Below are 23,821 nucleotides of genomic sequence, written 5' to 3'. Positions count from 1 at the left end.
AGGGTGAACGGCCAATCACAACAGCCCGTCCACCACTAGGAAGAGGGCTCGAAATGGGACAGCTCATCAGTGCCCCTTGAAGAGGCCTTGGCCGCTCAGCAGGCGCAGCTCTGGCTCGAAGTCCCAGGCTCGCCGGGAGGATCGAACGGCCGATCACAACAGCCCGTCCACCACCAGGAAGAGGGCTCGAAATGCGACAGCTCATCGGTGCCCCTTGAAGAGGCCTTGGCCGCTCAGCAGGCGCAGCTCTGGCTCAAAGTCCCAGGCTCGCCGGGAGGATCGAACGGCCGATCACAACAGCCCGTCCACCACCAGGAAGAGGGCTTGCAAAGGATCTCATCAGTGCCCCTTGAAGAAGCCTTGGCCGCTCAGCAAGCTCAGCTCTGGCTCGAAGTCCCGGGCTTGCCGGAAGGATTACGTCCAATGGCCATCTTGGAGGGAGAGTTGGCTGCAGGTCGTAGGCTCAGAACTGGCATTTTAGTGACCAAGTCTGCACAGCACCCAAACAGCGACAAGGCAAGTGCCCAAACCCCCTCAGAGATGTGCCAGGTAATCCTCCCTCTCCCTTAATTAATCCCAAGGTCAGAACCAGCGAGCGCCAGAAAGGCGGTCATAGAGGAGCACTGCTCAAATGAACCTAAACAAATTAATTAGTAAATTAAATTTCCGACCCTAAACAAAGTTGAAATGGTAGCGGGACTAACCTTTTAATGAATTTCGTTTCTATCGTGCTTCAAAGAAGGCGCAATTCACGCAGCTCTGGGGCAAACTATAAACAAGTGGAGATCGTTTTAAACATACATGAACAAACAATAATTAAGTACCTCCCCACACACAAAAAAAATCTCTTTATATTCCCTATCGAGGCATAAACACTTATCAAAAGACTAGCTCATGAGTTGGCTACTTTCAGCCACCTTTGTTTCTCCCCTTCGAAACAGCCCCAAGATGGCTGTCAATTCGGTCACAATACGGCGAGGTCGAAATTCGAAGAACTAGGATCCTCCACGGGCAACATGTCCCGTGTCGTAAACTCCGCCACTCGGAACTAAAAATTCTACTTAGCTCGTAATTCACAAGTCACCAAAACGAAAGAAAAAGGCACCCTTTTGAATCATGTAATTCGTCACAGCGATTGAAATGGACAAAGGGATCAGTGCCGCGTACCGAGTTACTCATTTAGTCAGTGCCACATGCCAGTAACAGCCCCTCTAAAGCAAAACGTATCGTGCTCTGCTGACCGCGTTACTTTAAACTAAATGAATTTGTAGGGTGCTATATAAAACCTAAAAAAACAAAAGCTACACTATCTATGCGCAAAAACCTTTGAAAAAAATTGCTTTCCTAACACAAACTATTAAAATGAAAAGTAGGACGTTCCTAATAACTAACAAAAGAATGCATCGCGTATAATTACATGATGATGATGTTTGAAGTTTATTGGCGCAAGGGCATCTAAGGCCAAAGAGCACCAGGACATGTGTTTCGGTTTACTAAAATTTTAAGTTTAGGACTATGAATTAAAAACTGTGTAGAGGCCTACACATAAGATAGATCTATAAATACTAGTGCATCAACTCCAAAATAATTAGCAGGATAAATATAAGGCCTTAAATGCACTGGCTACAGGCACAGATGGTAAATTATTCTGGATTGTCCGAGTCCCTTGCTGTCCAATTCTTGCTTACGCAAGAAGTGCGAGAGCTCAGACATACTTTGTACATCACATTGTACCTCACCTGTGATGCACAATCTGATGGTTAGGATGGAATGAGATGATTTCTAGAAAGTTGGCTTCTGCAAGATAATTAAGCACTCTTTTAAAGTTAAAAAGTGCATCCTCTGATAAGAACATGGGGGATGGGGGGGGGGGTGAATAGGTGTGTGGTGCACCATATGGTGTGAATAGAGTTCCGTAAAATGAGCCACTCACTCTCAGTGAAGTTCAGGACACTGAATGAGGACATGTAGGACGGTTAGGTTCTCGCCGCACCGTGTGCACATCGGTGGGTCAGTTGCAGTCAAGAGGTATTTGTACGTGTCATAAGTGTGTCCTATTCTGAGTCGTGCCAGGGTGACTTCGGTGTGTCTATCAAGCTTCAGTTGGAGAGATTTGGTTAACTGCAGTTTAAGCAGGTGCAGCTGATTTTCAACTTCCTTGTCCCACTCAGCTTGCCAATGATTATGGAGCGCCCTTTGTACCGCATATTAATTACAAAGAGAAGCAATAAAAACAAAAAATACTTATACAAGCGCTCAAATTACAGTTACTCTTTCTTTAAGCGGGCTCGAATGGCTCGCCGACCGACAGCCTTTGGGCCACGCTGAGCGCAAGAGGTGCGGGACCTACAATTTTTTCTGCCGACACCCATCACTCCATGTGCTCATGGCTTGCTGTCTCGTCCCTGAGGGGGAGGCCGTAAATGCGGGAATAGCCATTTTCCTATTGTTCTCGTTCTCGCAGCGCATTCCAGCTCAGTGACTATTTGATTGGCCCGGTTCCGATGCACATGTCTCAGCCCAATTGAATTTTTCCTCCACGCCCCTAGTCACAGAGACGCGCTCTCTCCTGTCGTTATCAACCCCCTTTCGGGATGCCTCCATTTCCTGAACCGCCACAATGAACCCTTTTTGGCTCTGCGCGATGGCCTGTCCCTCTGTCTCACGTGCAGTGATGTGGCGTCTTTCACGAGTTTTCAATGCAGCGAATACTTCGCTCTTTTGATGCTCCACCGCCTGAACCAATTTTTCACTGCCAGGTGGTCACCAAACGTGTCACTAGAACCCTCATGAGTCGGGTTCCTGCCCTGCTTGCCACCATGGCCTTCTCTCCGTTTGGCGATTCCGGGACGTCGCCCAAGTGTAGTGGTACGAGGAACGTTTTCAGCGCCTCCTTTACACTGTTAGGGCTACTGAAACAAGCCTCATCCCCACAAGGAACGCCTTTCGGAATCGCCACTCTCTGTCCTCTTCGCTCTCTATCCTCGGCAATGCCAGAGAGTCACTCAACTGCTGAGGCACGAGGAAGGTATCCAGCCCTACACTGAGCCTCGTAGGGTTGCTGGAAAAAGCATCGTCCCCACAAGGAGGGCTCTCCGGGATGGCTGCTAGCTCGGTTTCAGTGTACAACTGCATTGTGCAGTCACCGATGCTGGAGCACTGAGCCTGAGCTTGGATATGAGGAAGGTCTCCAGCGCCTCCTTAACGTTCTCACAGCTACTGGTACAAGCCTCGTCCTCGCAAGGGACGCCCTCAGGAATGGCCCCTCTCTGCAGACTTGCAACAGCCTCGCTCTCAACACACTGTGTCTCTGTGAACCTCGCCACCTCGCACTTTTCGTGCTCATCATTTACTGGCGCAACCTCAGTCTCTTCGAAAGGAGAAATTTTGCACTTGTCATTCGAGCTTTCCCTCATGCGCTCAGCAGGAATACCAAAATGCCGGAATAACGCACTCTTGGCTTTATCGTAATTCCGTAAATTTTTGTCAGAAAGGCGAGCCAAGCAACAGGACACATTACAAGGAAGTACCCCCAACAACCCTACCGCCCAATGGTCACGGTCCAGCTGCACCTCTGCGCAAACCTTCTCGAAAAATTCAAGAAAACTTTCTATGTTTTCGCCGTCCTCGAATACGTGCAGCATACAGCGTGCCTGCAGTGCCTTTAGATATTGAAGTTCCCTGTCCATTTCCTTCATCCGCATTCTGTGCTGTCGTGTTCACTCCTGCCTTTCCCTTTCGCGTTCTTCCTGCTCTCGCTTTCTCTGGTACTCTTCCCTTCCGTGATCACGTTCATCCTGCTCTCTCCTTCTCTGGTACTCTCGTTCATCCTGCTCGTGCTTTCTCTAGTCCTCTTCATTCTTGCGGTCGCATTCCCTATGTACCTGAATATCCTCCCAAGCCTCCACGATCTCCTCTTCATCTCTGCCGCTTGCCTATAGCGCATCAATGACATCCGCCTTCTTTAGCTACGTCCCACAATCAATCCCGAATTCCCCGCATATCGTGTTCAGGTCCGTTCTGCACAACTTCCTCCAATCCATGGCTACCTCTCTTTTGCGAAAAACTTTCTCAAGGAATTAAGTGTTGAAGCAAGGTATGTTTCAACAAGGCTTCTGACACCCTTGTTACCAGGAAGAACCCCGTTAAGACTGGCAACTCTCAAGGAGAAAAGGTTGTGCACTCACCATGCCGAACGAACCGAAGCGCTGCGCAGACTATCTCACCGCTGCCATCCAATGTTGCGACTCGGGGTTCGAATACGTGGGATCCTCTTTCCTTATGGAGGGGTAAGTGAACGTGAGGCTGGGTGCGATATTCAGGTCGTTAGACAAACACGTTTATATTTACATATGTACAAGAAAATGCAAAGTAACACAGAAAAGTTGATGATGAAGTGGTAGTCACCGATCACTCCCACCGTCCATAGCTCCTTTTATGCGTTGTGTGATCATTGTTTACTCGCTTCCCCCAATCCGTTGTCAGGAAGTCCATGACATCAGGTCCCACCAATCCTGTGTCAAGAGGCCAATGACATCAGGTCCCACCAATCCGGTGTGTGACACCGGATTGTTGCCCGATTGGTGCCTGGTGGGAAAAGGGCACCGACCCGGTGCCCTTTTCGCTGACTCCGATCGTACTCTGACAGGCGATGGCCAGATCATCGCACTGACCGCATCTCCGACTTGGACGCGCCAGCTTGTGCTGCTGACAGGCGACAGCCGTATCATTGCTAATTGCTCAAACCTCTCCTGAATGAGGTATTCCCGTACTGGTCATAATTAATCCGTGTCGAGAACCATTTTGACAACGCTGTCGGCCCGTTTCCCATAATGGCGTGAGCCGTGACTGAGGGGTGTCGCGGGGTGAACGGCCAATCACAACAGTAGTTACAAGTGTGTTCAGTGGGGCTGATTGGTTCATCTTTAGAACAAAAAACAGGAACAGCGCAACACAGGACGAGCTAGTAAAGAGCACAGGACAGAGCGCTGTGTCCCGTGCTCTCTAGCATTTTTACAATTGCTAGTAGGTACAGCAGGGTGTGGCATTTCTTATGGCACTCGACGTTTCTGCGCAGGCGCGAATAAGAGCAGGTGCGAGAGAGGAATTCTGGGGGCCTTTGTTCCTTGAATATGTGAGTCTGCTTAGGCACTGCGGACGAGGTTTCTTAGCGTGTTGCATGCATTTGTCTCCTAGGCATGCCAGCATTGCAGAGTGCGGTCCTGTTTGTTTATGCTCTGCAGCTGGCTGCCAGCACGGTGAGGCAGTGGGCACGGACGCCCCATTTGGTGATCGCTATGTCTGAAGGGGCAAGGTTCTGACTGGTGTTGTATAAGTCACGGGTCGCTCTTTTCGTTGCGATGATAGATTGCATTTTTTTACAAGCACTCCTCCAGGAGGGCACATGTAACCGGCAAATGGAGGCCTCAGGTTATAATAAAGCAGGCGGCGCAGGTCTCCAGGGCACCCAAAAGGTAGCGGGGGGATCAAAACTTGAAGCAGGGCGGCCGATGGGTTGGGGCTGTGGAGGCTGAAGCATGCCAGGGGGTGTTTGCTTAAAAAATTAGCTGTCTGCGATAGCAGACAGCTGATCTTATACACACCTGGCACGCACAGGCCGGGTTCCTGCTTTGATCTCGGTTGCCACTTTAGTGTCCTGGAGGCACCGCCAATAATGCGAAATAATGACACGCTGTTTCAGTTAGTACAAAACATGATTCAATAAATATTTTTTCCCCGTTGCCACTTTGGTGTCCTGGAGGAGCCGCCAATGATGCGTAATAATGACACATTTCAATTAGTACAAAAGACTATAGAATAAATATAATTACGTCCAGCCACCAACTTGCGACGCTAAGTTCGGCACTACCGTGCCCCGCAACTTCTGCTGGCATGCCTAGAGACAAACACATACAACACACGCTAAGCAACTCCTCCGTAGTGCCTAGACAGTCATTGTGGGGATGCGCGACCCTCGCGCCTCCCCTGATGTTTTTCCCGCATAGCGCGTCTCCTGTAGTGCGGCTTCGCCGCACATGCGGCGGTCGGAATGGTACAGGCGCAGTCCGAGAGATGGCGAGAGTGTTGCGCTGCTAACGCCGCGAGGTTACTTGGGCGCTGAAAGGAAGGCGCTTGCTCTCTTGGGTTCGAGACAGCGAGCGGGACTGACGTGCCGGGCTGCACGTGCAGCAACGCTCTTCCCCGGCGGGTCGCCGAACAGCGCGGACATTCCGCGCGCGGCGACCGATGCATCTGCGAGACCGCCTCGCGTGGCCGCCTTCGAACGCGCCACGATTCGCGTGACCATACACGCGAACGACCAGGCGTTGGGATCCAGCATAGGGCGAACATATTCGCTCGCGAGGATGCGGTGAGTCGGACTTCTAGATTTGTCGCGCGCCCATCGGCATGTTTTGTGGATAGCAACTCGGCTAGCAGGCATTGATGTATGAAAGGTGCAATAAATGCCCTTGTGATTGTTTGCACTACGGTGTTGTCGTTCCTTTGTCCCAAGAGTACGGTGTGAGATATCCCACATCAGACCCCACATCATATATTCAAGGAGAAAAAGACTCCACATTTCCTCCCTAGCACCTGCTCTTGCTCACGCATGCGTGCAAACGTCCGTCGTCTGCGCAACTGCCACGCGCTGCTGTACCTACTAGCAATCCACCTTCCGCGATGCATTGTGCCGCCATCGTGCGGTGGCCACAAGAAACAATTTGGCAGGTGCCGCTACGCGCCGCCAACAGCCGCCCCATGTGAAACTCGCGACCAAACAAGCAGCGTGTGAGAGAAAACCGAAACAACGTGTACGCGCCGTCATATTTTGTTATCGTCAGCTAGGGATCGCTGGTGTATTCAGAGGTTTCATCAGCTTGACGAATGACTGGAAGAAGAGCTTCAAAGACGCTTTACAAGCTCATCCTTGACCTGAACCTGCTGCACCTGTGGCGTAAAGTGAATAAGTAATAAAACAGTATGAGTACGCACAAAAGTGCATGGCTCGAATAGGGCATGAGGTTAGTTCTTGGGGCGAATATCACGTTTCACCACTGCATGTCTTGCTTTATGGTGTGCTATGTGCTAGGCGTACATACATACACAGGCAGAGGGGAGGCCTACAGAATGCCAAGTTGCATACATTTTTTACCCACATAAAATGTGTGTACATCTGCAAAAATGCCAAGAAATGGTCAGAATCGGTGATACCACCTGTTTGTGAGGTGCCTGTCTTCCTCTTAGGCCGCGCCGTGGTATGAACATAGCAGCCGACCACGGCCTTTTTTTGAACTGGTGCGTGTACACAAACAGCGTCCATATTTTCATGTAGTAGTAACGGGGAAGAACACAGTAGCAATACTGTGAATGACGAAACTAACTTTTGTGGGTCAAACCTGTGCCCACAAAAACAGGCTACACTAAAGGCACAACGATAGCGGCGAACACAGTCGGCGATCGGGGAAAATCTGATCTGCCAGTCAAGCGCGTTGCCTTTTATGGCCGAGCCATCGAATGTTCGAGAGTAATAGCAGGTGCCCGCTTGCCTTCCAGAAACTTCTACACCATCTGCGTCGCGCATATATGCAATCAGATTACACAAGGTTCAGCGACAGACAGCGGATAGAACAATCGATAACATTTGAGAAACTTCCGATACATGCTGGCGCGTTCAGCGCTGAGCGATAACATTTGTTTGACGGTGAAAAGCGGTCATTCGAAAAAGATAAACAAGTACACGTGTCAGTATGAAGTCCAGATGTCTGAGTGACAGCAAAGGCGCCTCTGAAATGTGTCAGTTACACAGTACTTTAGTTAAACGGAACTGAGGTGCATCTTAACTGTGGTTAGCACACCCGTGTAACTAGGGTAAGACACGCCACTTGACTCCAGAAGATGCCGCACAGGAAAATGAGCCTTAGTACATACCGTACTACATCCCCATTTGCTAAACGAACATAGAAGCTTTCTGCAAGTAAATATTACTTGCTACCGACAAGAATGACAAAACGACAACTAGCAACGATTGCTAATTAGCACTATCAGCTACTTTCACAGTGCACGCTGTTTCCCACGTCAGTCCGGCAGTGCAGGTGAGCTTGGCTCCGACAGATAACTACACCGACCATCAGGAGCATTCACTGAGCATTTATAAAGCTGCAAGTGTGCCCGGTGTGAAGTTGCGAAATGACGGCGTTCTAGCAATGGACACACAGAGACCATAGAAAAAGAAAAAAAAAACACTTCGCATTTCACTAAAACAGGTCGTGCGAGCTCGGAGATTGTTTCGCTAGCTCAAACATGCATTTGTGTTTTCATCAATATTATTTGTATTAGTAATGACAAAAACAGAGAGGTAATCTTCATATGCCAATACATATCTGTCACAAAGTGCAGCCCTAATTCAGGCTTCACGGTGCTGTTGATCGCGTTTTGCAGACGGAAATCGGAAAATCCGCATTGCCCTGCTGGGATGGTCACGGGAGGTGCAACCGTAAACGAGACATGACATTGGCATCACGCCAAATTTCGACGACAATAATGTCCAAAAGGCGTTCCATGCGCGGCAGCGAGAATGGCAAGGCTGACGAGTGAGTGAATTAACTTTATTGGAGTTCCAGCGAGGACGCAAACTCACGCGCACCCGGCTAGTCCCACGTCGCGACTGGCAGGTCTAGCCCACCAGCCCGGTCACGGGCACGCCAGACAGCCAGGATTTTCTTGTCTAGAGCAGGGCTACACAAACGCGAGTCCCACTCCTCCTTGCTGAACTTGGGGTATCTCGACCCGCACTCCCGAAGCATGTGTGCTAGTGTGGAGGTCTGCCTGCTGGACGGGCAGGTGTCGTCGCGCTATATATGTCAGGGTAAACTGTGTAGAACGGCAAGGCACGGATATGTGCTGGTCTGTAAGAGTCTAAGAGAAAAGGCTGGCGCCCCATTCCACTGACAAGGGCAGCACCTGCCACGGCCGTACTCCACTCACTTGGAGGAGAGAGTCGATTCTGGCCGTGCACCTGCCAAATTGCTTTGGACCTCATCCGCTATGGCGCTGCGCATGCGCAGTTCGGCATCGCAAAAGGCAGATTGTAAATACGCTGCTCTCTACTCGCTTGTCTTGGCGCTCTGTCCTGTGCTCTTTACTCGCTCATCCTGTTTTGCACTGTTCCTGTTTTTATTCTAAAATAGTGACAATTTTATGTTTGCTCTACGGCCCTACCCATAGCTTTCCGCTATCCCGCGCGTTTGTTCCCTTTTCAGAAGGGTTTTTCAACATTTCTGAAAATTTTACAGCGCATACGGCACTCATGGGGGGGGGGGGGGGGGGGTGTCGATAGTCCATGGAAGTGCCACTGTTCCACTTGTGGCAGCACTTTCAGAACAGCCGCGCTTGCAGGGAGTATCAATAGTTCATGGAAGAGCAGACACCGCTCACGTGTTTCTTTCCCTGTAGGTCTTTAGTTTCATGCGTTCAATTTGACTGCCAGCCACGTGCTAGTTCTGTGCTTCCTCAGTCGTCATGAGTGCTTCGAGTCCACTAATCATTCGGCACTCGTTTACACTAGCGTTCAAGAGGGCTGCCATCCTATATGCTGAAGAAACAAATAACTGCGCAGCGGGCCGCAAGTTTGATGTTTCTTAATGGGTGGTGCGAGAGTGGCGACTGCAGCGAAGCAAAATTTTCACCTGTGACAGCAAGCGAAAAGGTTTCCGCGGGCGGAAGTTGGGACGCTTTATGGAGCTGGAGGCCAAGCTTGCAGCGTACGTCACTGAAATTAGTAATCGGTCCCTGCCAGTAACATGCGACATGGTCATGAGACAAGCCTGGATCTTCGCCTTTTAAGGACCTACTCCGCCGTGAGTACAAGTCGCTGGAGGCAGAAGACCGCAGACTTGCACCAACTGGACATGTCAAAAGCACGTGGTCAAAAGAACCTCCCTGACAGCTGCGTGTGGTTGGATGGTTTTGCCGTGGGTGGCTGTTCCACAAGATGTAATGGTGCGGTCATTTGCCAAAAGCGGAATTTCACTGGACAATGACGTGCTGTAGGACCGTAGCAGCAATGACAATGGCAGCACTAGTGAGGACGATGGCACAAGTGAAGAGTAGTCCAGTGACCATGCCAGCTACTAATAAATTTTCGTTATGAAATGCGCCCGCGGGTATGCCCTTGTTCTTTTTTTTTTTTCTGTCACACGCGATATTCCGGTCAACTTCCTCTCGAGTCGACTTACAATCATGTAAATATGGTAACACCACTTTGCGGAGCCGGAGCTTTTCGTGTGAAATACCTGTGCATGCAAGTTGGGCAAAATCGTTGGAACTGCGGAACTGCATTAGGGGCAAGCGTTGCATTCCTCTTGGCATTCGAACTTCAACACCATTATGGTATGCATGCCGTCTCCCGCAATAAAATGCGGTTCAAGGTGTAACTCGCACACAGCGCAATTGGTGTCAAGTGGCTGGTCAAGCCGATGAAGGTTATGTTCCAAAAGAAGTCGTTGTCCTTCATCTTTCAGGGCTTTAAAAAGAGATCACTTACAACTTTGTTACACATGCACATATCCAGTTGTGCAACCTGGTGCGTAAAAATTATTTTGGCGCTGCTTTTTTAGCCATTTCACGAGGATAAACAAGCAACCAACATGGAAAAAGTCCCGCCGGTCATGCTGCAGAGCAAACTAAATGGGAAGAGTGGGCGATGACAGCACCGCCGCTACTTTCGCAACAGGCGGGGACAGGAGCAAGCAAGGGGAGCGCGCTTCGGTCGTGCCACTAGAAAGCCTTCTAGTAGTTCACTATAGCCCTATTCTAAAACTATTCACACCTGTGTGCCCCAACGCTAACACCCGCAAAGCTCTTTGGGGTCTCTATTCCAAAACTCTCTATTGACTATATGGGGTATATGGTGGTGCCGCGAAGCCGTCCACATTGTTGGACATGTCCCAAAAATAGGGCGTCCGGAAAATCGGTCGTTGATTGTACACTGGCAGCTGCTCCTGCCGACGACACAGCGTCGAAGACAATTCGTTACGATTACTCCCTTTTACTCGAGCCAGCATTAGGACGAATTTTCTTCCCTTTCAATAAAGTGACAGCTAATTTTCCGACAGAAGCACAAATTTCCCGAGTTTCCTCCGAGTATTTTTAGACCATTCCCCCCCCCCCCCCGCCCAAATTCATTTAGAATTCCCAGTTTTCCCGGTTGGTAGACACCCTGTTGAATTCTCTGCTACTTGCTGTTTGTGAGTTTCGTGAGCCAGCAAAACCAGCAGACTGCAACTAGTGAAATGCAATAGCGTGGGCAGCACAGAGTCAAGCAAAAATGAAACCTTTCAATCGCCTGTGTGTGGTCAAGGGTAATTGCAATGAGTTCTTTCTTCAAAACGTGAAATAGAACTGGACAAGTATCATTTAAGTTCATCTTACAATACAATGAGGTTTTTCGCAGCGAGTGGTTGAGTACTAACGACAGCATTTAACTAAGGAGTGCTTTCGTCATCGGGCAAGTGCTGGAGGATACCGGGGGTACCTCTAATCATGTCCTGCATTTACCTCAATTTCTCTATTATTACCCTGATAATATTGATGCCTTTGAGATTCTCGAGCACTAATCTATCACTTTAGTTTGACTTAATATTTGCCTTTAGTGTCCCTTCAACACTCTCACGACACACAATTCTTGGTTGTTTTTACTGCAGCTACAGTACAGAGGTGATCAAGAAGAGTTTCCTGGGACATGACCAGCCTGGCGACATGAGAATCTCAAGTTAAAAAGTGCACTGCATGGATTATGAGTACGATTTGGCAAAACACCTTCATTTCAATCCCAAGTTTACTCTGTGTGGTACTTTAACAATGGTAACAGAAGCATGTTTGAACAAGCTGAAATAGAACCTGATCACAGTGTGGCTCATTAATTGACCAGCACATTGTGAAGATCACAGTACTGACACAGCAAAACAAGCTAGATGAGCTGCCACATGGGAGGTTGTCAACGAAAAAAAATATTTTTTGTTGACTTCCTCTGAACCTTTTTTGAATATTTCATACAAGCATAACTTTGTTTTCAAATATTTCTTTAGGGAAATTGTTTTGCACTTGGTGAAGCCTAACAAATAGTGTGACAACTTTCTATAAGGCTTCCTTTCGTAGCAAAGCAAGCTTATTCAATCTTTGGTATTTCATCATTTCTCAGGTCTCATTAGTTTTAGTTCAGTGCTCATCTACGCCAGTGTCAAAAATTATATTGTTGTCCTCTATAGGGTACACTACTTGCTATAGACTGAAGTAGGGATGGCCCAGCACTCACTTGTCCAAGGTGGCTGCCAGGATGTACTTTCCGTTTGGCGAGAACTTTACAAAGGACACAGGTGGGTTGTCATCATCTGTGGGGTTTATACAATCAAACCTTGTCATTAACACCACACTAAGTTCACTGCACTGGCAACATTTCAGCCAAAAAATGAAATCCATAACCAGCTCATGCACAAGTGGGTGTAGCAGCCAAGGATAAAAATGTGGCTGGGAACCATAATCACGAAGCATTATTATTTAAGCAGAAGGGAATACCCATTGCCACACGGTAAGCTTTGCAGAGCCCAAGCGGTCACGGTCGGTCACGGTCGCGGTCAAGTGTTCTTGAAAAAGCGCGGAAGGCTAGGTTGCGAAACAATCAGGTTGGAATTCCTGACGATACCAGAGTATTTATTAATGAGCACCTCTGTCCGACCTTGAAACGTCTTCTTTCGCTGGCATTAGCAAGAAAGCGCGAATGTCAGTGGCGCTTTGTCTGGACGCGAAACGGGAAAGTACTTGCACGCAAGACTGAAGCCAGTAGTGTTGTCCACATTGCCTCAGAGACTGACCTTCAAAAGATCGCCTAAACTGCAGCGTCTAAAGAAGTTCAACTTTGCTTCTTTTGACTACACAATGTATCGTGAGTATAGCTTTCCAAGCGAAATTGCTCTGCCCGCACACGCAAAAAACATTTCCGCGCTTCACGTGAATGCGCGTTCACTTGCCCATAAGCACGATATACTAACTATGTTTCTAGCCGAGTTTACTTTTCCATTTGACATTATCATGTTCTCTGAAACGTGGTATCAGGAACACTGTGAAATGCTAATCATAGATGGTTACAGACATTTCTTTATTAATCGCACCGATAAACGTGGGGGCAGTGTAGCATTGCATGTCAAGCGCGGCATACAGTGTGATGTGCTTGAGGAATTCACCTGTGTCACGCCACATTACAAAGTGCTAAGCGTTAAATCTGACAATAACCTGTTTGTTGTGATGTACCGACCACCTACTGGTAATATATCTAATTTCTTAGAATTTACTGAATAGCTATTAGAGCATGCTACTTTTCACAATTACAAAGTGCTTCTTGGTGGTGACTTCAACATTAACGTGCTTGATGAAAGCGCTCCAACTCGTGCATTAACTAATGTAATCAATTCTTCCGGTTTCTGCAGCGTTATTACGACACCTACTCGCGTGACACCATCTTGTCAGTCAGGTCTCGACAATTTCATTGTTAACGCTGGTGCAGAGATTTACACAGCCGGGACTATCAGCTATGATATCAGTGATCATTGTCCGATATTCATAATATGCTCATTTTATATTCACGAAAGAACTTTACCTGATACCACGTTCAGCTACAGATGCCTGTCAGGCGAAAATATGGAACACTTTCGCGAACTTGCTTTGCGCACAGACTGGTCTTCTCTTTACAACAATAAAGATGCTAGTCAAGCGTACGATGAATTTCTGTCCATATTCAGTCGCCTGTACAATTTGTCTTTCCCCCTTAAAACAGGAAAGGTAAAAAAACGCATTAGAAAGCCATGGGTGCAGCCACAGCACGTTAGAATGATTAACAAAAAAAATAAGATGTTCAATAAATTTCTGCGTACGCGTCAGCAAAGTGATCTCGTTGCATTTAGGAAGTTAAGGAATACACTAAATATAGAACTGTGAAAAGCTAAAGCACTCTATTACGAAAGCCTTTTTGCAGCCATGCAGAGAAAAAATCCAGAAAAGACTTGGACAATTATCAATGATGCAATCAGACAGGGGAATGTGAATCGCAGTTTGCGTGAGATAACCGTGAATAATGAAAAGGTGTCAGGCATCCTCTTAACCAAACGTTTCAATGAACACTTTGTGAACATGACGGCATCATCAAATAACACGGTCAGTGGTACTAATGTTAAAAGATGTACGCACAGCATTTTTCTCGAGCCGACTGACGGTGGCGAAATTTGTCGTATATTTTTGGGCTTAAAAAACAGCAATGCTGTCGATGCAGACGGCATTCAAATCAGACCTATAAAATTTGTAATCGATGTCATCGCAGTTCATCTCGCATTTGTGTTTAACCTTGTTATGGAATCGGGACATTTTCCAACAAGTATGAAGAAAGCAAGGGTGTCAGTTATTTTCAAAGGTGGGAACCGAAATGACCTGGGGAATTATAGGCCTATTTCCATTTTATCTGCCTTTTCTAAGGGTTTAGAAAAACTGATTTCTGCTCGCATTAACAATTTCTTTGCGAAGAATGACATTATTTCTGAATGTCAACACGGATTCCGCTCGGGCAGGTCAACCGAAACAGCTTTGTTACGCCAAAAAGAACTAATAATTAATAATATTGATGCGGGAAAACTGACATTGGGTATATTTATTGATTATAGCAAGGCATTTGATCGTTTAAGTCATCAAATTTTAATAAGTAAACTAGAAGGATATGATATCCATGGCGTGGCAAATCAGCTCTTTCAATCTGATCTGTCTGGGCGGACGCAGTGCGTCCGCCCAGACAGATCAGATTGCTCTTCAGACAAATACTGCTCTTCATATAGGGAAATTAAATCAGGGGTGCCCCAGGGCAGCGTTTTAGGCCCGATTTTGTTTAATATCTACGTAAACGATATTGCTGAAATAGTAAGTGACACATCCATTGTACTATACGCTGACGATACGAGCCTGTTTGTCTCTGGCAATGATCTTGATGATCTGTTACAAAGATCTCGCAGCATCCTTTCTAAATTGTCGAGTTGGTCTCGTGATAACACTCTAACAATTAATAGCTCCAAATCAAAGGCCATATTGTTCAAGGCAAGAGGCAGGCAGTCTTATTTAAATGAAGAATTATTGTTGGATGGAGCGCCCATTGAGATTGTAACCAAATACAAAGTATTGGGCGTGACGCTGTCAGAAGATATGAACTGGACATATCACATTGAACAAATTATGAAATCATTGTCATCTGCCGCAGGTGCATTGTCCCGTTGCCGTCATTTTTTTCCAGAGAAAGTAAAGTTGTACATATATTATGCCTTGTTTCAATCGCATCTGAATTATTGTGCGCTTGTATGGACTACCACCACGAAACGTAATCTTCATGCACTTCTTCTACTTCAAAAACGAGCACTTCGACATGTGGCGAATGTACCTTATTTCCATTCTACTGCGCAACTTTTTGAAAGTTATAACATAATACAAGTAACTAACATTTACGAATACAGGCTACTATATTCTTTTTGCTTCGGCTCCGAAAAGTTTCAAATATTTTTAAAAAATACGTCACGACTTGAATATGACAGAACTGATGCGCGTACCCGCAGCAAAGACAGGTGGTTAGTACCGTACAGGCGTACAAATTACCTCATGCAGTCGCTAAGACACACGCTACCTTCACTCTTAAATAAATTTGGGAAAGAAATTGTTATGACAAATACCTTGACTCGAAAACAGCTTGGAGCATATTTTTGTAAAGAAATTTTTGAAATGTGATCTTTGTAACTATTGTAAATGTAACCCATTGTATTTGTAACAATACGTTGTATTGTATTTGTATATTGTATTTGTATTTGTATTTGTACTGCTGCCATGTGAGGGCCTTCAGGCACATTCAAGCTGTATGTCGCAGCTTTTCGCCTGGAGGACCCCCAACAAGTTTGTTGGAAATAAAACATTTGATTTGATTTGATTTGATTACGTTTGCTACAGACTAGAACATACCCAAGTCCATATTTTATTAACAGGATCTATCCTGAGAGGGAAACTCAAATCAACTGTAATAAGTGCAATGGCATCATTACTCTTGACCACATGCTTTGGCAGTGCCCCACGGTCTTCACAGACTGTGACAAGGAAGAAGAATGGTGGCGGCAAATGCTACACAGCGAATCACTCTCTGACCAATTACGGGCAGTCCAGAAGGCACGCGATGTGGCTGAAGGGCTCGGCCTGACAGTCCCAACGTGGGAGCGGCCTGCGTCAACCTATGGTTGACCTTCAGGACCAAATAAAGTTCTTCATACCATACCATACCATAGTAGAACTAGAGGCACTTAGCTTGACATTTCACTGTTGGACATCTTGTAAGGATTCCCACTGAATGTACCTACTTTTCACATGCTACATAAAGTAGCAGAGTTCATAATTGAAGGTAAATGCACATCCTGATTTACTATGCATCCATATAACACACTCAAGAATAAACGATGAGCAAAATGAGAACAAGGGCAAAGCAGGAGTCAACGTTTCGACAAGTGGACTTGTCTTCTTCAAGGCAACATACTCTTTCCTCGCCACAGTATATATAGGTGGGGCTCTTCTAAAGGGGAGAGGGTGTAAGGCGGGTGGGTGCAGCAATGAGACGCCGTTGACACGCCGGCTAACACACGGGCGTTGACACGTGATTGACAGACGGCCAGGTCCTTGGCCTTGTGCACTCCTTTATTCTCAATTCGACACGCTAAGACACCTTTGCTCATTGCCGCACCCACCCGCCTTACACCCTGTCCCCTTTAGAAGAACCCCACCTATATATATTGTGGCGAGGAAAGCATATGTCGCCTTGAAGAAAACAAGTCCACTTGTCGAAACGTTGGCTCCTGCTTTCACTTTGTTCTCGTTTTGCTCATCGTCTTGAATTTCCATCTCCCACCATCCCCGTGTTTTCACTCAAGAATAAGGTCACTTGCGATGAGCAATTTTATAAAGATGTGACAAAAATAACATATATGTTTGTGCCGGATAGAAAGTGTTTTCACAAATAAGCATGCAGTTGTTTTAAAGTGAGCACATGAAGCTTGGCTAAGCCCAAGATTGGCTGCCAACACCATCAGTAACCAGACGCAGCCAGACCCAAAGCCATGCTGATACTATTCGCACACTATGCAGGAAAGTGCATCACCAATTCAGTGCCAGTAAGTGCATGACAGGGAATAAATGGGAGAAGGCCCTCCTATTCCCTCTATCTGTCAGCCACAGAGGGGATTTTCCCTTTCACTCACCTATCAGTGTCTTCAAGCACTGGCCCGATGCTGTGTCCCAAATGCGGCTGCACAAAAGAAACACACACACTTATACAACCTCAACACATTCCAACAAAACTGCACTTGTCGAGCCTAGCCTATGAGAAAACCTGTGGCACCAATTCTGTGCAGGCAACCAGTCAACAATAGCGAATACCATGGCCAACACGGGACTGGTATGTTAAAGTGAACAGCATTATGGGATTGAAAGCACTGGCACATGTGGTCGTCCATGCTGACTGACAGCGCCACGTGCATGTAAAACCACAGGCCACCATTCTTCAAGATGACTACAGCATCATCCACACCAAGGTGCTTGTAAGTGCCAACTTCTGGTTGTCCCAACATTTGCATACCTGCCAACCTGTGGGCATTCACAGAAATCCAGAAAATAAGGCATTATTAGACATGAGAAGACTTTATAACAATTATTTAGATGCAGAGACTTATGAGGCAAATAAACCACGGTGACTTTTTCAGAGAATTTCTCTTGCCTATTTGGCCCACATCAGGAACCTGTCCTAATAAACTTATTCCAAGAATGTACCCCCCTTTGGCCCGCCACAAGGTGTCATCGCTATTTTTTTTTATGCATTTCTTTCGTTATATTGCCCTATCTTTGAACCATTTAAAGCTTTTCAGAGAAACAAATTAATTTTTCGTAAAGCTTTACGCAACATTCGCAAAATTGTAATATGAACAGATTCATAAACATTATATGAAAAATTCAGGAGAGTTGGCAGGTATTATGCACTTGAGAGCATCTCCGCTAGACCACACGTGGGGTGCTGTGCTGGCAAAACAGGTGGGAAACTTCTATACTCTACATTTGCATGGCATCTTCTACATTATAACTTCACTGTAACAAACATTAACCTTTTAGTTTGCTTGTCATGAAGGCACCAAGCATATGCATGCAACGCAAGTGGATATTGTTAACTGTGAAACAAAATTCGTCAAACCTCGTTACAACGAAGTCGTATCTGACACAAAAATACCTTTATACCTGGTATTCATATGAACATACATGCCGACATTAGCAGGAAAAAAAATGCAATCAGGTCTATGAGAAAGCTTGCCACCACGAATGGGCCAGTAAAGGTTGATCCTGATAGCCAGTTGGTGGCTTGGCATGCCAATACGTGGCAAACAATAAATTAAACACTTTGCACCATTGCTAAAATGTAACTGTGTGATCGGAGTGGTCTCATGGGATTGGCATACCGGCTTGCCTACTGTGGCCTGACCACGCCAAGCCACCGGCCAAATGTGCACATTTTCAAGTTGCTATGCATTCACGTGCAGTTGCCAGATGTCAGTCTAGACCCCACGAGTGACTTGGCCTCCGATGAGGCTTACGACGATGACCTTGCCACCATGGCTTGTCACTAGTCGCTCTGTTACTTGTCAGCATCATAGCCATACTGCCTAGGTGGCTAGGCCTAACACATTCTGCAACTAAATTTGCGGCATGGTGCTAAGCCATGTTTGCACAATCATGTGCAGATATCTGAAAAAAATCAAGCAACACTGAGCACCATTCGGTTGTTCTTATAGTGTACTGGTTCTAGGAGTAGGGGTTGCATTAATGGATGGATACCGTTTTTTGGTACAAAGGCCAGAAATGGCCAAAGGGCACCATGACACTTGGCAATGAATGGCAATGTGCTGTTCTTCAATGAAGAAATGAGTTGCAAATGGTGGATGAGAGATTGCTGTATATCGGCCTAAAATTTGCACTATATATGGCATCATGACACTTATCGAATAACATAATGTCCATGAACAGCGAGTGCTATGGCCATAAAAGTACATTATGAAGGATTAATTACTAGAATGTGCTAATGATAGATGAACTAGTGCCTCAGCAGAGCCCTTCAGCACAAGGGCTGCAAGGCATGTGCTCTGCAAGTCGCTGCATTGCAGCTACAATTTCCAATGACAGGCTGTGCTACAAATAGCCTGGCCAAATTATTTGTCATTTTCAGTTTTGCTACGAACTTTCATACTGTTCTAAAATTAAAAAGAACACTGGGTGCAGAGGTATATTAGTACGGTATGACGGTATTAATAATCTACAAAGCAGCACTTCCTGGCGCCTTGCTGTTTTCTCAAAGATCAATTTCCTTGTCTTTGATTTGATTATGAGTAGTTTGTTGGATACCCGAGTGTCCCAATGCCTCTGCCAATATTTTCACAACATATGTCATAAAAAAAGGCTGAAGGTCTGCTGTAGGCATAGGTATACTATGTTTGCATCACAGAAAGCCACAGATGTAGCCTTTTTCTCAGCAGCTACATTGCCCTATAGACCTCTCTAGATTATGGGGTTTTATGTGCCAAAATCATGACCTGATTATGAGGCACGCTGTAGTTGGAGACTCCGCATTAATTTTGACCATCTGGGGTTCTTCAACGTGAACCTAAATCTAAGTACAAGGGTGTTTTTGCATCCCCCCCCCCCTCTAGGCCTCTGTGGCTAGGCACCCAACAAAGAACAATTGTTTGGTTGGACAGGATGGTTCTTTATGAAAGGCAACACGCGAGTGCGTGGACTGCGCTCCGCGGAGGCTGCTTAGAGCACCAGAAACAGGCAGCAAGGGGAAGCACGGCCGCTTGTAGTGCCATCTACTGGCGGGCAGAACAAACACACACAGCTGGTAAGCGGCTGTAGATTGCCTCCCTTCCCAGGTGGAGGCGCAACAGGCTGGACCTGCAATGCAGCGTATGCTGCTATCAAAACCCCACTCGGTACGCTAGAATGAAAACATGGAAGTACCAACATATGCCCGCTAGTTAACAGTCACTCCCAGCATAATTTAATGTGTAAGCATTCTTTGGCGAGTACTGCAGCAAAATCTGTCCGCCACGCAAAAAAAGTAATGCCTTCTATCTGCCCAAAAATGCATAATGTCTGACGTGACAACATTTAATCATTATAATAATGTAAATGTAGATGATTGGTAGCTTTATAAGCGATGAGGAACAATTGAAAAAGAATGATTAGAGAGAATAACCATAGAGATGCATGGGGGAAGACTATAGTAGGGGTGGACCAACTTGAAATTTGGGTGTAGGCCAGCATAAATTTGGGAGTGGGCATATTTAAATTTCGGGGAGTGCCAACTTAAAATATGGGGATGGGCCAACTTGAAATTTGAAGGTGGGCTAACTTGGGTTGGGCCAACACAAAATTTGGGGGTGGGCCAACTTGAAGTCTGGAGAAATCTGGAGGTTGGCCAACTTTAAATTTGAGGGTGGGCAAACTTAAATTTGGGGGTAGGCTTATGCACACTTTGACAACACCAGTAGAGGTTCTGCATACTTTTTTTGCAGTATGGAGCCCTGGCTACCCACTCCCCCATAGGATGAATAAACCACACCTGATTCGGAGCAGTTTAGGAGAGAAGTGCACTCAGGTGAAACTTTAACTTAGGTAAATAAACATAATTATTTTGCTATTTATTCATCATCATCAGCCTGGTTACGCCCACTGCAGGGCAAAGGCTCGCCCATACTTCTCCAACTACCCTGGTCATGTACTAATTGCGGCCATGTTATCCCTGCAAACTTCTTAGTCTCATCCACACACCTAACTTTCTGCCGTCCTCTGCTACGCTTCCCTTCCCTTGGAATCCGGTCCGTAACCCTCAATGACCATTGGTTATCTTCCCTCCTCAATAAATGTCCTGCGCATGCCCATTTATTTTTCTTGATTTCAACTAAGATGTCATTAACTTGCGTTTGTTCCATCACCCAATCTGCTCTTTTCTTATCCCTTAACGTTACACCCATCATTCTCCACTCAATAGCTCGTTGGGTCGTCTTCAATTTAAGTAGAACCCTTTTCGACGTTGTAGTTCTGCGGAAACCCACAAGGTGGAAAGAAGTAAGTGATAAAGGGAAAATCAGAGATCCATCCATTTGTAGCAATTGCTACAAAGGAAACCCATACGGGTACCTCGAAAGAAAAGCCTCAGAGTTGAAGAAAAATTCGTCCTGGTCCGGGACTCGAACCCGGGACCACCGCCTTTCCGGGGCAGCCACTCTACCATCTGAGCTAACCAGGCGGCTAGCAGATAGCAGGGCGAAGACAAATTTGTCAACAACACGAAGCAAAGGCAAGAGTTTGACGTAGTAGTTCTGCGGAAACCCGCAAGGTGGAGAGAAGTAATTGATAAAGAAAAAATCAGACATCCACCCATTTGTAGCAATTGCTACAAAGGAAACCCGTATGGGTTCCTCGAAAGAAAAGCCTCAGAGTTGAAGAAAAATTCGCCCTGGTCCGAGACTCGAACCCGGGACCACCGCCTTTCCGGGGCAACCGCTCCATCATCTGATCTAACCAGGAGCTAACACAAATTTTTAAGGAATGAAAATGCACAGGGTAGCCTCATCAGAAAGTATAAGCTTTGTCTTTTAGTGAGGGTTTTTCACAAGTTTAAATGTGGTTTGTCATCATCATCATCAGCCTGGTTACGCCCACTGCAGGGCAAAGGCCTCTCCCATACTTCTCCAACTACCCCACTTATGTACTAATTGTGCCCCATGTTGTCCATGCAAACTTCTTAATCTCATTCGCCCACCTAACTTTCGCTGGCCCCTGCTATGCTTCCCTTTCCTTGGAATCCAGTCTGTAACCCTTAATGACCATCGCCTACCTTCCTTCCTCATTACATGTCCTGCCCGTGCCCATTTCTTTTTCTTGATTTCAACTAAGATGTCATTAACTCGCGTTTGTTCCCTCACCCAATCCGTTCTTTTATTATCCCTTAGCGTTACACCTAACATTCTTCTTTCCATAGCTCATTGCGTCGTCCTCAATTTAAGTAGAACCCTTTTCGTAAGCCTCCAGGTTTTTGCCCCGTACGAGAGTACTGGTAAGACAGCTGTTATATACTTTTCTCTTGAGGGATAAAAGCAAACTGCTGTTCATGATCTGAGAATGTCTGCCAAACACACCCCAACCCATTCTTATTCTTCTAATTATTTCAGTCTTATGACCTGCAGTCACTACCTGCCCTAAGTAGATGTATTCCTTTACCACTTCCATTATCATTTATTATTCCATGTTATTTATTATCCAGGCTTAGTTGATTTAACCTTAGTAACTTTTGATCAGTTCAATCATTTAACATAAACTGATTTTAAGTGAAACAAGAAATGAAATTGACTCCATACTTTCTGCTGGTCCCAGCATAGTGCAGGATGTAGAAGTGATACGTAGGGTAAAGTGCAGTGATCATAGGTTAGTGAGGGCTAGGATTCACCTCAATTTGAAGAGAAAAAGAGCAAAAATGGTCAAGAAGAAACAGGTCAACCTAAAGGCAGTAAGGGTAAAAGCAGACAAACTTAGGCTGGTACTTACAAACAAATATGCAGCCTTAGAACAGAGAGATGATGACATAGAGCTAATGTATAAAACCGTAAGTAGGTTGGCTTTAGAGGCCGCAAATGAAGTGGGAGGCAAGGCACCAAGGCCTTGATTTCAAGGCAAACAGTAGGCGAGCTCTCCCAAGTAACAAAGGGCCTAATAAAGAAACGACAAGAAATGAAAGTGTCCAACTCAAGAGATAAGATAGAATTCACGGAACTGTCAAAACTGATCAACAAGGTGAAAATAAGTGATATTCGTAACTATAATGTGAGAAAGACTGAAGAAGTCGTAAAAAATTAATGCAGCCTGAAATCTGTGAGAAAGAAGCTTTGCCATAGGACAAACCAATATGTATGCAGTGAAAGATAAGCAGGGTATTATCATCAGCAATCTCGAAGATATAGTAAAAGAAGCAGAAAAATTCTATACTTACCTGTTCAGTACCCAGAGGAGTCAGGATACCTCCATTAGAAACAGTAACGAACAGGATACAGAAACTCCTCCTATAAATAGCGATGAGGCCGGAATGGCCTTGCAAGACATGAAACGAGGAAGAGCAGCAGGAGAAGATGGAATAACAGTTGATTTAATCAAACATGGAGGAGACAAAATGCTTCAAAAACTGGTGGCTCTTTATATGAACTGTCTATCGACTGCAAGGGCCCCAGAAAAACTGGAAGAATGCGAACATTATACTAATCCACAAAAAGGGAGACATTAAAGAATTGAAAATTATAGGCCCATTAGCTTACTCCCAGTATTACATAAAATAGTTACCAAAATTACCTCCAACAGAATAAGGGCAACACTGGACTTTAGTCAACCAAGGGAACAGGCTGGCTTCAGGAAAGGGTACTCTACAATGGATCACATCCACGTCATTGATTAGGTTATCAAGAAATCTGGAGAGTATAATAAGCCTCTCTATATGACTTTCATAGATTACAAAAAGGTTCAGTAGATTTGATTCAGTAGAGATACCAACAGTCATAGCGACATTACGTAATCAAGGAGTTCAGAACGCTTACGTAAATACCTTGGAAAATATCTACAGAGGTTTTACAGCTACCGTAATTCTACACAAGAAAAGCAGGAAGATACCTATAAA

The 23,821-nt window shown here is 45.9% G+C and overlaps 1 protein-coding gene across 1 annotated transcript in view; it reads right to left on the bottom strand.

Annotated features, from left to right (window-relative positions):
* Positions 1 to 23,821, bottom strand: part of wds (WD repeat-containing protein wds) — a 194,787-nt gene that overhangs the window by 76,232 nt on the left and 94,734 nt on the right. Inside the window, exons 9-10 of the mRNA XM_070529944.1 lie at positions 17,316 to 17,362; positions 12,314 to 12,389 (exon numbers count right to left, since the gene is read on the bottom strand). Coding sequence (XP_070386045.1) covers positions 12,314 to 12,389; positions 17,316 to 17,362 — 123 coding nt within the window. The remainder of the gene's footprint in view (positions 1 to 12,313; positions 12,390 to 17,315; positions 17,363 to 23,821) is intronic.

The sequence above is a fragment of the Dermacentor albipictus genome, unplaced genomic scaffold, assembly GCF_038994185.2.
Source record: "Dermacentor albipictus isolate Rhodes 1998 colony unplaced genomic scaffold, USDA_Dalb.pri_finalv2 scaffold_36, whole genome shotgun sequence".
NCBI lineage: Eukaryota > Metazoa > Arthropoda > Arachnida > Ixodida > Ixodidae > Dermacentor > Dermacentor albipictus.
Note: the sequence above shows the minus strand (reverse complement) of the source record. Positions and strands in the feature narration are given on the sequence as shown.